At 41.0% G+C, this 13,582-nt stretch overlaps 1 protein-coding gene across 2 annotated transcripts; it reads left to right on the top strand.

Annotated features, from left to right (window-relative positions):
• Positions 1-462: 462 nt before the first annotated feature.
• SRP9 (signal recognition particle 9) lies at positions 463-13,165 on the top strand. 2 transcript variants are annotated; one of them, XM_008967791.4, is made up of 4 exons: positions 523-730; positions 6,010-6,078; positions 9,560-9,683; positions 11,932-12,065. In XM_008967791.4, exons 1-3 carry the CDS (start codon positions 659-661, stop codon positions 9,665-9,667), a joined length of 249 nt encoding a protein of 82 aa, XP_008966039.2. In that variant the 5' UTR covers positions 523-658; the 3' UTR covers positions 9,668-9,683; positions 11,932-12,065. The 2 variants fall into 2 exon arrangements, with proteins under 2 accessions (XP_003814958.1, XP_008966039.2); XM_003814910.5 differs by lacking the exon at positions 9,560-9,683 and having other exon boundaries at positions 463-730; positions 11,932-13,165.
• The last annotated feature ends 417 nt before the right edge of the window (positions 13,166-13,582 follow it).

The raw sequence follows: 13,582 nt of genomic DNA, 5'->3' as shown, positions 1-13,582 counted from the left end.
AATATGACTTCTTCCTCATCTCCTAAACACCAGTCATCTGACATACACTGCAGATCTAAAATGGGCCTACGTGTTCTGTCCTTCCTTGCCTACCTGTTGAGCTTGCACCGCTTCTGTGAGTCTCCCCCCACCCACAAGTGATCCTTCTTCCTTCGCGCTCCACTAACCCGACATAAATGTTTATCATATAAAGTTTTCCGTTGCACTCTTGTGTTTATGTCTCCTGGCTTCTTCACCAAGCTGTGTGACAGCTGGGCCCTGTCGCCTCCTTCCTCGTATATGCAGCGCCTATCGCAGAGCCGCTTAATCTTTGTTGAAGGCAGCTGCGGTTCAGCCCTGAGGGCCACGGGACGGACGCCACTCATTCAGCCCTACCGGGGGCGCTGTGGCAGCCGGCATTGGTTGCCTTGCCCTCCGCTTGTCTCGCTCAGCTCTCGAGCCACACGCCCTGGGCTCCGCCCACTCCCTGACAACATCCCTCCTGCCCATTGGGCGAGCATGGACGGAGCTGTCCAATGGAGCGAGGCGTTGGTGCGAGGAGGCGCCGCCATCTTGGGGCTGCTGGGACTCGCGTCAGTTGGCGACTCCCGGACGTAGGTAGTTTGTTGGGCCGGGTTCTGAGGCCTTGCTTCTCTTTACTTTTCCACTCTAGGCCACGATGCCGCAGTACCAGACCTGGGAGGAGTTCAGCCGCGCTGCCGAGAAGCTTTACCTCGCTGACCCTATGAAGGTAAATCGCTGGCGGGGCCGCTGCTTTGGGCCCCAGCCCAGGATGTCTTCCCGCCATCCACTCGGCCCCTGGAGCTTCCCCAGCGCTCCCAGGAGGTGCTGGGAATGAACACAAATGGACCCTGCCAAGTTAATGTTCTGCTCTCTCGTCCCCTTCTTCCCTGATCTAGCGGCCCAGTGAGGCCCTGAAGCTGGCAACAGCCAGGTTCATCTCAGCCCTAAACATTTCTGCAATCGATCTTCCCGCCCCAGTCCCTCAGCTTCCTTTATGGCTTCGGTTGTTTTACGAGTCCCTGAAGCCAGGGCTCCTCCCCCTGCAGCTTCCTGTCCTTTGTCTTGGTTCACTTTTCCTGTACCGCCTAGGCCGTAAGGGTACCTCATGTATATAAAACTGATGATGTTTTTCTACTGCCGCTCAGACATTCTTGAAAGATTCCAATTTGGAAGCATCTGTACCCCCCAGAATATTGGTTCTTAGTATTTTGGGAGTCACAGGCTTTGGGACCATAAGAATAATATTTGCACCTTTCCTCAGAAAAATGGTATAAGTAAATGTATAAGTAAATGTTTGCAAACAATTTTAAGGGATTCATGGACCTCTGAAATACATTCTTAGCCCCCACAAAAATTATAATGGAGGTGGATGTCAGAGGTTAGCTCATTATTAAAAAGCAAAGAAGTCCAAGTGATGGGAGTTTAGCATTCGGGTCTTACTTTTCGTCTCTTGAGGTTTTGGTTATTTTATTGTCATGTCTAAGAATTATTTGAAGCATCTTCGTGTTAATTAAAAGTTCTGCTTCTTTTTAGAACTCAGCATATTGAAGGGATTTTATACTGAAAACCTCAGACCTGGTTATGTATGATGCTTCTTTTGTTTTGTGTTTGTTGTAACTCAGTTATCTCTTTTATGCTGCATTCATTTCCCACTCTCGTGTTACTGACCCCAAGTTAAATTAGGTTCTGTGGGAGACACAAAGGTGAATGAGATTCCGTTCAACCCTTAAGGAGCTGGTATTATTGGAGGGTATTATAGATACAGTGTATTGTGACTGTATCCCTCGGAGAAGAAAGAAAATTAAAAGCAGATAAAATCTCGGAAAACCGGGGCTCAGGATCTTTTTTTCTTTTTTTTAAATATTTTTATTTTTTTTTTTAGACGAAATCTCGCACTGTCGCCCGGACTGGAGTGCATTGGCTCAATCTCAGCTCGCTGCAACCTCCACTTCCTGGGTTCAAACGGTTCTCCTGCCTCAGCTTCCCGAGTAGCTAGGTTTACAGGCGCCTGCCACCACACCTGGCTAATTTTTTGTATTTTTAATAGAGGCGGGGTTTCACCATCTTGGCCAGGCTGGTCTGGAACTCCTGACCTCGTGATCCACCCGCGTTGGCCTCCCAAAGTGTTGATTACAGGTGTGAGCCACTGCGCCCAGCCCAGGGCTCAGGATTTACTGTGTGAAACTATTGATGATCATTAAGTAATATGAATTATGTTTTAAGTGTATGCAGTGAGCTGGTAACCTGTAACTCCAATGCCACATACAGTTTATAGTGCATATAAGTTTAAAGTGTGCAGCAAGAAATGTTGATAATTATGATTAAAAATAGTATTAGACCCACAGAAAGACCTAGGTAAGTAACAAGCTGTAAAACATTCTTAGTTCTATTTTTTACAATAAAATGATACAATAATAAATGATGGAAATTGTATTTTTTAAATTGAGTAATTTGTTTATAACACTGGTGACTTCTGGTTGCTTCATTTGGTTAGCTTCCCTTGTTGGCAGGGTCATTTGTTTCTTCATTCAGACAATGGTACTCTGAGACCACACAGGACTTTTATCCAGAAGTACCCACAGTATAAACTAAAAATACTTGAGAAACAGTAAAGAATATATAAATTCACATCAAGAGTAACTGTACTGTAAGAATGTGATGGCAGTGGTAGGGAAAATGAAAATAATTAGAGCATCACTGTGAGCAAAGCATGTCTAGAATAGACGAGAAAGAGAATATTTCACCTCTTACCCAGTCAGAAAATTGCAGTTGGCACAGGCTGGAGTGCAGTGGCACAAATCACAGTTCGCTGCACCATTGAACTGGGCTCGAGTGATCCTCCCACCTCAGCCTCCTGAGTAGCTGAGACTACAGACATGCCACCATGCCTGCCTAATTTTTTTTTTTTTTTTTAAAGACGGGGCTCTTGCTTTGTTGCCCAGGTTGGTCTTAAATCCTTGCCTCAGGTGATTCTCCTGCCTCAGCTTCCCAAGTAGCTGGGATTACAGACAGAAGCCATGGCGCCTGGCTTGACTGATATGTTGAGAGGGGAGAGGATGAGTGTAGAGGAAGAGCTTAACAGTTTTTGTTTGTTTGTTTGTTTGTTTTCCAAGATGGTGTTTTGTTCTTGTTGCCCAGGCTGGAGGGCAGTGGCGCCATCTTGGCTCACTGCAACCTCCGCCTCTACGTGACAGGCATTTTACATATGTTTATATGTTACAGGCATTTAATATATATTTATGTGTGTTTACATAGATTTATACATAATACATGAACAATTACAGCAACCCATCAAAGTATATAAATGAATGATTTTATATCTGTTAAGTGATTTACCTAGTTTCTTGAGAGATTAAGATGAAATTTGGACCCAGATCTTTGAACCCCAAGTCCATTCTCTTTCTGCTAGGGCTAAAGAACAAATTTTGTCAGGTCTCTGGAATCTGTTTTCCAAAATTCTCTGTCTTCTCTCCGCAACACATTTAACCTGTTGATTATACCCAGTATCTTTTTACCACTCTGTCTTGTATTGCTGTAATTGAAGATGGCATTACCACCGGATTATGTAATAACCTCTTTGTTGGTCTGTCAGCCTTTTTAGTTCCTTAACACTCTTGCCACAACTGTCTAAAAAACAAAAGTTGAATTCTTCATCTCCTGCTTCAAAACTGGCTCTTTGATAACTGGATATAGTCCCAACTCCCAGTCACAGTCTGACCCATCTCCAGTCTTTCTGGCTTTGTCTCACCATTTTCATGATCTTCAGCTCTAGTCTCATGAAGCTACCGGATTGTATCCTTGTTCAGAATGATTTTTAGCCTTCTGCCCTCTTCTATAAGGTTAAAACAAAAAAAGCATTTCAAAGCCACCTCCTTTTTTAGACTTTCCTTTTTCCCAGTCTAAATTACTTGTTTTCTGTCTTTAGCATTTTATCTGTATATCCCTTTATAGGACTTAATTCATTCTGTCCTTGTGTTTTGGTTATTTTTGGTAAAGAACCTTGATTTTTCTTTCTTTATGGCATCTGACATGGTGACTTGGCACCCTCTAAATTACCAAATGGACCCTTTTATAAACACGATTGGCCTTTTTTCTTTTCTTTTTCTTTTTTCTTTTTTTTGAGACAGAGTTTTACTTTTGTTGTCCAGGCTGGAGTGCAGTGGTGCAATCTCAGCTCACTGTAACCTCCGCCTCCCAAGTTCAAGCGATTCTCCTGCCTCAGCCTCCCGAGTAGCTGGGATTACAGACACCCACCACCATGCCCAGCTAATTTTTGTATTTTTAGTAGAGACGGGGTTTCACCATGTTGGCCAGACTGGTCTCGAACTCCTGACCTCGTGAGTGAACTCCTGCCCTCCCAAAGTGCTGGGATTATAGGCATGAGCCACTGCGCCCAGCCATGATTGGCCTTTTAACTCTCATTTCTCCTAAATGAAACCAGTAAGTGTTCCTTTAACTGAGAGTTAAAACTTCACATAGTTGTCATGCTTAGTATATTTTTAAGTGTTTCGTTTCTAGAGAACTGAATTTTTAAAATGTGTAAAACTGAATTTACTAGATCAATAAATAGAATCAGGTATTCTAAAGATAATTAACCTAGTTACTACTATTTATACCTGCTTAAATGCTTGATGAGTTCCCTTTCCTCCTTCACTCAGACAAATCGCATATAGTGATGTAACTTTTTTTTTTTCAGTCTCAGGAATGCAAAGACCGTAATGGGGAAAGGGCTAAGTTCCATTAGCCCTTTTTATTTAGTTTCCAGAATTGTCTTGGGGCCTCTGGTGCTAGATTGTAACCATTTTAAAATTATGTTTCTGTTCTGGCTTGTAGATAAGTAGCAGTTTTTATTTTATTTTATTTTATTTTATTTTATTTATTTATTTATTTTGAAATGGAGTCTCGCTCTGTCCCCAGGCTGGAGTGCAATGGTGCGATCTCGGCTCACTGCAAGCTCCACCTCCCTGGTTCACACCATTCTCTTGCCTCAGCCTCCCGATTAGCTGGGACTGCAGGCACTCGCCACCACGCCCGGCTAATTTTTTGTATTTTTTAGTAGAGACGGGGTTTCACCGTGTTAGCCAGGATGGTCTCAATCTCCTGACTTTATGATCCACCCGCCTTGGCCTCCCAAAGTGCTGAGATTACAGGCGTGAGCCACCGCGCCTGGCCGATACTTAGCAGTTTTTAAAACAGCTAGCTAAACAAGAGTTACTGATACTGGTTAGGGAAAAACTGCTATACACTGTGCTTGAATCCATCACTGAAAAAAAATAATGTTCATGGAAGTGTTCTTGGGAGATGTCTTATAGGAATATGCTAATATCTAAATGCCTTGGCAATCTGTAGAATATTGAACATAAAGTATTGTGTAACATGGAACTTCATTATAGGAGTTATTCTGGTTTTTGGAAAAGTTGTTGGTGGAGACTTCAAGGCAGAATTCTGCTTTTATGTAATAATGCGTTATGTTCTACCTTCGTGATAAAGACCTGATTTTGCTGAATATTTTAGTCTGAATCTGCTTGCTAAGATTTGTGGAAAAATGGAAAGTGTGAGTTGCACTGACCTGCAGTTTGCTAATGAATGGATTTGGACTTTTTAACTAGCCATTTCTGCTAAATGTTTTCCTCCCTTTCCTGTCATTCCTCTGTGGCTAGGTGTGTTGGTGTATATTCTTATTGGCAAGAAATGCCACCTTATAAGTCTCACAGACATTCCCTGAATGTGGATGTGTTTTGAGAATGTTCAGTACATCTCTTCAAACTGGCTGCAAATAAATAATCCAACTTTTAAAAAGTCTTAAATAAATGGTAGCAAAGGAATGAACTAAAATAGCTGATTTTTTTTTTTAACCTCATTTCGGTTTAGTTTATAGTAAAAATGCCTTTAGATGTTTGGGGGTATTTATTCTAAAAGGATCCTTTTCAGCCTACCTGAAGACTAAATTATTTATAAGAAATGTCATCTGTCTTCACTGTTTCTAAATATGTATTTTTGTTTCAGGCACGTGTGGTTCTCAAATATAGGCATTCTGATGGGAACTTGTGTGTTAAAGTAACAGATGATTTAGTTGTAAGTATACATTTTTATTTGTTACATACTGTCAGATTTGTTTGAGTTAATTATTTGTTTGGAATTATTTACTTAGAGTTTATGGAGATTACCCATTAGGATGCTTATTTTGCATTTCATTTAAAGATGAAGAACCTCATTCTAGCAGCTACTTTTATAGACCCTCAGGAAATTATTTAACCTGCTTTCTTAATGCATTATGTCAAGTGTCTTTAATAAGTGCTGTCTTCAGACCTTAAGCAACAGAAATGTAGAGACCAAATTGGATGTAAGGGAGTAAAAGTTTCCTTTAAATGACAGTGTTTGAACACAACTTACAGGCTTTATTGTATTTCCTGTCTTTGATATGCTCACTCTTGTTACTTCCTCATATCCCATTCATTCCTTAACCCTCTGCCATTTGTTTTCTGCATATGGTACTCCAGTGAAACTGCTCTTTGTGAGAGCACATCAGCAGCTCCTTTCTTTTCAAACCCAGTGATCTTATTATTCATATCTTATTTGACCTCCTTGCTGCTTTTGATACAGAAGCCCACTCTTTCATAGAAATAATTATTTTGGCACTTGTGGTTCTGTTTTATCTTGGCCTTACTATTCTGTGTTTCTGTTGTTTCATTCTTCTTTGCTGATTGTTTTTTTTTTTTTTTTGATGTGCCCCATATATATGTGCTTCTCTAGGATTGTGTCCTTGATTGTCTTTTCATACAGCTTCCGGAGCAGTTCATTTAACTGAGTCTAATACTGCATCTGTCTATGTCTACTTGCAAATGTGTGTTTAGTTCATATTCTTCTGACTTTCTGACTAGCATCTGTATCTCACATACCCTCAAAATTCACTTATCTACAGTGGAGTTTATCACCTGTTCTTTTTTTTTTTTTTTTTTTTTTTTTTTTGAGACGGAGTCTTGCTCTGTCGCCCAGGCTGGAGTGCAGTGGTGTGATCTCGGCTCACTGCAAGCTCTGCCTCCCGGGTTCATGCCATTCTTCTGCCTCAGCCTCCCGAATAGCTGGGACTACAGGCACCCACCACCACGCCCAGCTAATTTTTTTTTGTATTTTTAGTAGAGACAGGGTTTCACCATGTTGGCCAGGATGATCTGGATCTCCTGACCTTGTGATCCACCCGTCTCGGCCTCCGAAAATGCTGGGATTACAGGCATGAACCACCCCACCCGGCCTATCATCTGTTCTTAAACTAGCTCTTTCTCATGCCTGTAATCCCAGCATTTTGGAAGGTCAAGCGGGCAGATCACAAGGTCAGGAGATCGAGACCATCCTGGCTAACATGGTGAAACCCCATCTCTACTAAAAATACAAAAAAATTAGCGAGGCGTGGTGGCGGGCACCTGTAGTCCCAGCTACTCAGGAGGCTGAGGCAGGAGAATGGCGTAAACCTGGGAGGTGGAGCTTGCAGTGAGCAGAGATCGTGCCACTGCACTCCAGCCTGGGTGACACAGCAAGACTCCATCTCAAAAAAACAAACAAAAAAACTAGCTGCTTCTTCTGTTCCTACCTTCCTACCTTTAGTTGCATTATTTTCCACGTGGTCAGAAATCTGGGGATTTTTTTTAATTAAAAAAATTTTTTTAGAGACAGGATATCGCTATGTTGCCCAGGCTGGTCTTGAACTCCTGGCTTCAAGCAGTCCTCCCACTCAGCCTCCCAAGTTGCTGGGATTACACACATGGGCCACAGTGTACAGCCCAGAGTGATTTCTATTTAGACGGAGTCTCGCCCTGTTGCGAGGCTGGAGTGCAGTGGGCGATCTCTGCTCACTGTAGCCTCCACCTCCTGGGTTCAAGTGATTCTCCTGCCTCAGCCTCCTGAGTAGCTGGGACTACAGCCGTGCACCACCACGCCCAACTAATTTTTTTTTTTTTTTTTTTTTTTTTTTTTTAGTAGAGACGGGGTTTTCACCATGTTGACCAGGATGGTCTCCATCTCTTTACCTCATGATCCACCCACCTTGGCCTCTGAAAGTGCTGAGATTACAGGGGTGAGCTACTGCGCCTGGCCTTTTCTTTTTATTTGTTTGTTTGATGGAGTCTCGCTCTGTCGCCCAGGCTGGAGTGCAGTGGCGCAATCTCGGCTCACTGCAAACTGCCTCCTGGGTTCACGCCATTCTCCTGCCTCAGCCTCCTGAGTAGCTGGGACTACAGGCGCCCGCCACCACGCCTGGCTAATTTTGTGTATTTTTAGTAGAGATGGGGTTTCACCCTGTTAGCCAGGATGGTCTCGAACTCCTGACCTCATGATCTGCCCGCCTTGGCCTCCCAAAGTGTTGGGATTACAGACGTGAGCCACTGTGCCTGGACTTTTTTTTTTTTTTTAAAGAAGGAGTCTGGCTCTATTACCCAGACTGGAGTGCAATGGTTCATTCTTGGCTCACTGCAACCTCTGCCTTCCGGGTTCAAGCAATTCTCCTGCCTCGGCCTCCCAAGTAGGTGGGATTACAGGTGGGCACCACCACACCCAGCTAATTTTTGTATTTTTAGTAGAGATGAGATTTCACCACGTCGCCCAGGCTGGAGTTGAACTCCTGACCTCAAGCGATCCACCCACCTCGGCCTCCCAAAGTGCTGGGATTACAGGTGTGATCCACCACGCCCAGCCCCAGAGTGATTTCTGAAAGGCTAATTTGATTGTTACTCCCTTGCTTAGAAACCTTTAAACTCCACCCTTGCATCCTCTCTAATCTCTGTCATTTCTATATTATGTAAGAGCTCCTTTAATGTGCTGTGATGTGTTAGGCCTCAGTGCTTTTAAACATTGTTTCCTCCTTTGCAATATTGAATCCCACCTCCACCCCTAATGTGGCCAGACTGCTGCTTATCTTTCAAAACCCAACTTGAGGATTACTTCATTTCTTGCTTTTCATTTTGGCTTTTTGTGCTGTATCACAATTCTTTTATCACATTTGTCTTTTTAATAGACTGCCCTTCAAGACAATAGAGATAGATCAGTAATATTCTTACATGTTTTATTTCCATTGCCTACTATGATGTCTTGACCCAGAGAGCACTCAGTAAACATTTTTTAAATAGTTCTTTTGAAAATTTTATAGAGTGATTTTAAAAATCACTTTTTGTCTTTGGTCATATATTGTATTTGTGTTCAGGGTTCCATTATGATGAGACTGCATGAAGTTAGACCTTTTAGTGATTACCATGTCTTCTAAGAACCAATTGAATGTAGTGAGTAGCTAAACATGTGGAAAAGGAAGAGTGAATCGAGATGTAATATACTAGACATAGACTGAAGAGATGTGAATCCTAGCTTAGTCATTTACTAGCATTTTGGCCTTGGAAAAGTTTAGGCCAAAAATTTAGCCTTCTGGTCTCAATTTCCTCATCTGTAAAGTATCATAGTGATAGTAAAAAAATATATGAAAGTATCTAACATTAGTGCTTACCCTTGGTAGATGGAGTACATGTATTCTTTTGTTTGTTGGTTGGTTGGTTGATTGCTTTTCTTTTTTTAGAGACAGTGTCTTGCTCTATTGCTCAGGCTGCAGTGCAGTGGCATGATCATAGCTCACTGCATCCTCAACCTCCTGGGCTCAAGCGGTCCTCTTGCTTCAGCCTCCTGAATAGCAGAGACTACAGGTGTGCACCACCACACTCCGCTAATTTTTAAATTTTTTTGTCAAGACAGGGTCTCATTATATTGCCCAGGTTGATCTGGAACTCCTGGACTCAAGCCATCTTTCTGCCTTAGCCTCCCAAACCACTGGGATTATGGGTGTGAACCACTAAGTACTTCTTAAATCTTGACATTCCACACAGAAAAATTTTAATTGTGATTGTCACAGAGTGGTTAGGTATACTTGCTAAAGAAAAACCCCTATGTCCTGTCTTAAAAATAGGGGAATAGGCTGGGCACGGTGGCTCATGCTTGTAATCCCAGCATTTTGGGAGGCTGAGGTGGGCAGATCATGAGGTCAGGAGTTCGAGACCAGCCTGACCAACACAGTGAAACCCCGTCTCTACTAAAAATACAAATATTAGCGTGGTGGTGGGTGCCTGTAATCTCAGCTACTCGGGAGGCTGAGGCAGGAGAATCGCTTGAACCTGGGAGGCGGAGGTTGCAATGAGCCAAGATTGTGCCACTGCACTCTAGCCTGGGTGACAGAACTAGACTCGGTCTCAAAAAAAATAAAATAAAATAGGGGAATAAATGCAGAACGAACTTTAATACAAAAGGCCTTATCTCCAATTGATGGCTCTTTTTGCCCTGTTAATGATTGAATATAATTAAGGATCCATGTTAACTTTGACTTTTTTATAATCCCATGTATCCATCATTTTTCTAATCCCATAATTGATTTAGAGTACTGTCTTCTATGGACCTAAAATCTTTTTCTGTCAGAAACTTCAGTGAGAAGGTATGTACATTCTCTCATAGGACATATGCTAAAATTTTGATGATGAAGATTAATATGGCCTTTTTACAAGATTGCTGCACAAATTTGTACAATGCGTGGATAAAAATTTTTTTTAAGTGAGTTGTTTAAAAGGCTGAATGAATTCAGATCAGTTGGGCATGATGAGGTTGAACTTCAAGTTATTTAAGTTGTTGACTTTTATTATAGGATCATTAGTTCCTGTTGTTTAAAACTCATGTGAACCTTTAAGATGGGCTGAAGAAAAGTGGATCTGTACTACAAAATGAGGAAAGGGCTGCCAGCTTAAAGTTGTTGTTTTTGAAGATTCTACAACAGATGGCTTTATGACCAACCATAAGCAGATCTTAAGTATCTAGTGAAGAATTTAACTGCTAACAAGGAAGAATTTGGTTTGATTTAAAAGTAATATCTTCAAGCCTGGGCAACATGGAGAAACCCCGTCTCTACTAAAAATAGAAAAATTAGCTAGGTGTGGTTGTGTGTGCCTGTAGTCCCAGCTACTCAGGAAGCTGAGGATGGCTTGAGCCCAGGACGCAGGTTGCAGTGAGCTGAGATTGCACCACTACACCCCCAACCTGGGCCACAGAGTGAGACACTGTCTCAAAAATACATACCTTCAGCAAATCAAGATTTTTTTTTTTTTGAGACGGAATCTCACTCTGTCGCCCAGGCTGGAGTGCAGTGGCATGATCTTGGCTCACTGCAGCCCTGACTCCTGGGTTCAAGCGATTCTCCTGCCTCAGCCTCCTAAGTAGCTGGGATTACAGGCACACGCCACCATGCCCAGCTAATTTTTGTATTTTTAGTAGAGACGGGGTTTCACCATATTGGCCAGGCTGGTTTCGAACTGCTGACCTGGTGGTCCGCCTGCCTCGGCCTCCCAGAGTGCTGGGATTACAGGCGTAAGCCACCACGCCTGGCCAAGAAAATAAAGATTTACCTGGTTTATGTGTTGACCAGCTATACATAGAGAATTCTAGATTTTTTTCTAAAAATTATCATCAAACCCCCAATTTCACCAGTAGAAAAAGAGATCTTAAGATTTCTGTGTTTTTTTTTCCAGCATAACTCAGTTACTTATGGCTGGGAGAAAATATGTAGGGAGATAATCTAATACCTAATTCGAAGGAAGAAAATATCTAATTCTAAGCCTTGAGTTCTTCTCATCAGACCATAGCAGGATTTAACATTTAACATTTTTCAGAAGCTTCTAATAGACTTCATTCAGTTTTTTGTCCACAGCAGTGGCATTTAAATTACTGTACTTTAAGACATGGAATTGCTGGAGGCTTGGAAACTTGAGTGCAATTTCCCTAGTACGACCTCCAAGGAGAATAGAGCAAAACAGTGGTAGGAAAAACTCTCAAAATTTTACCCAATTGTATGTTTTCTACATTGTCAGTATCTAGTTTTATATAGTTAATATGTACTTCTAAAATTTCTGACAGTGTTTGGTGTATAAAACAGACCAAGCTCAAGATGTAAAGAAGATTGAGAAATTCCACAGTCAACTAATGCGACTTATGGTAGCCAAGGAAGCCCGCAATGTTACCATGGAAACTGAGTGAATGGTTTGAAATGAAGACTTTGTTGTGTACTTAGGAAGTAAATATCTTTTGAATTAGAGAAAGTGTTGGGACAGAAAGTACTTTATGTAACTAAGTGGACTGTTCAGAAGCTTAGAGGTCATTTTTTGTAATTTTCTTTTTAATGTTTACTTTAGAGAGCTAGGGATGCAAATGTTTTCAGTTAGAAAGCCTTTATTTACTTTTGGAAATTGAACAAGAAATGCATCTGTCTTAGAAACTGGAGATTATTTGATGTTAAGTAAAAGATGTAATTGTTTCTCTGGCAAATTTGTATCAGTAATTTGAAAATGAGATATTAGGAAAAACCAATTATTCTTAAATTTAGTTCATCTTTCTTTAAAAGAACATTAAATGTAACCATTTTGTCAGATCCATGTATTTTGGAGCATAAAATGTATGCTGTTGTGACCAATAAATATAAAATATGGTAATTGGAATTAACTCCACACCATAGTATGCATTGTTATACATACTGTGTACCTAATTATGTATAGCAGTGTAGTCTCAATTATATCTAAAAGTAATTGTGACTAACAAGTATGCTTTGCCTTATTTCCACATTTAAACTACCTGTTAATATAAGGGGTTTGTAGTATCAGCTTGTTGAGCAATGACTTTGAATCTAGTTTTCAGTGATCAGAAGCAGCAGTTATTTGAGTGTATGAATGGAATGATGATCACTGTGCTATAATGTACTGAAACCACCATATTACAGAAATATTTACTACATATTTTCCATCTGTAGTTTCTCAGAAGGGCTATGGATTAGTTTGAACTGTCAAATCCTTGCATACTTCTGTGACACCCCTGCCCATTTTCTGTCTTTAATTAACCAAGGTGTTAGGTGTGACTGTCACAACTGTTATGTTTTCCAGTAAACTAGAAGTACGATATTTGATAATTATATTTGTATCCTAAATTTCACCACCTAAATGTAATGTTGATTCCTCAAGAATGAAATGGCACTACATTGAAATATGTTTTGTATAAATTTGTCATGTTGAACAACATTTTAGCATGGTAAGTTCCCTTAGCTATATGAATTTTGGCATGTTTCAGAGAGATCAGTAAATAAAATATTAGATAAAATATATATTGTTTGTGTTGAAGTTTTTAACTTTTCAGAAATTGTTGATTTCTGAGCTGGGATATACTATATTCATTTAGTCCAAAATGAGCCTAGTAATGCTGAAAGCAAATTTTTTGTTTCTCAGCACTTTATATTATATGACTTTCTCTGCACTATATGTTAATAGCAAGTTTGTTTTCTTGAATTAGAAAAGTAACATCAAATAGTATAGGATTATTTTGGCTTTTTGTTTTTTTTCCTCCCCCCCAAAATTAATGGGATCACTGTCAGGGGAGGGGAGAGGCTTGACCTTTTTCCCCCTTATTTAACACTACAGAGATGACCTGAAAAGGAGGGACTGGCATTTGGGTTCTTTGAGTCCTGGTAGCTTGTAACAGAGTAGTTAAGAACAGACATTCCGAGTCAGACTGCCTGGCTTTA

The sequence above is a fragment of the Pan paniscus genome, chromosome 1 (genome assembly GCF_029289425.2).
Source record: "Pan paniscus chromosome 1, NHGRI_mPanPan1-v2.0_pri, whole genome shotgun sequence".
Lineage (NCBI taxonomy): Eukaryota > Metazoa > Chordata > Mammalia > Primates > Hominidae > Pan > Pan paniscus.
This window is presented reverse-complemented; position numbering and strand designations above follow the sequence as displayed.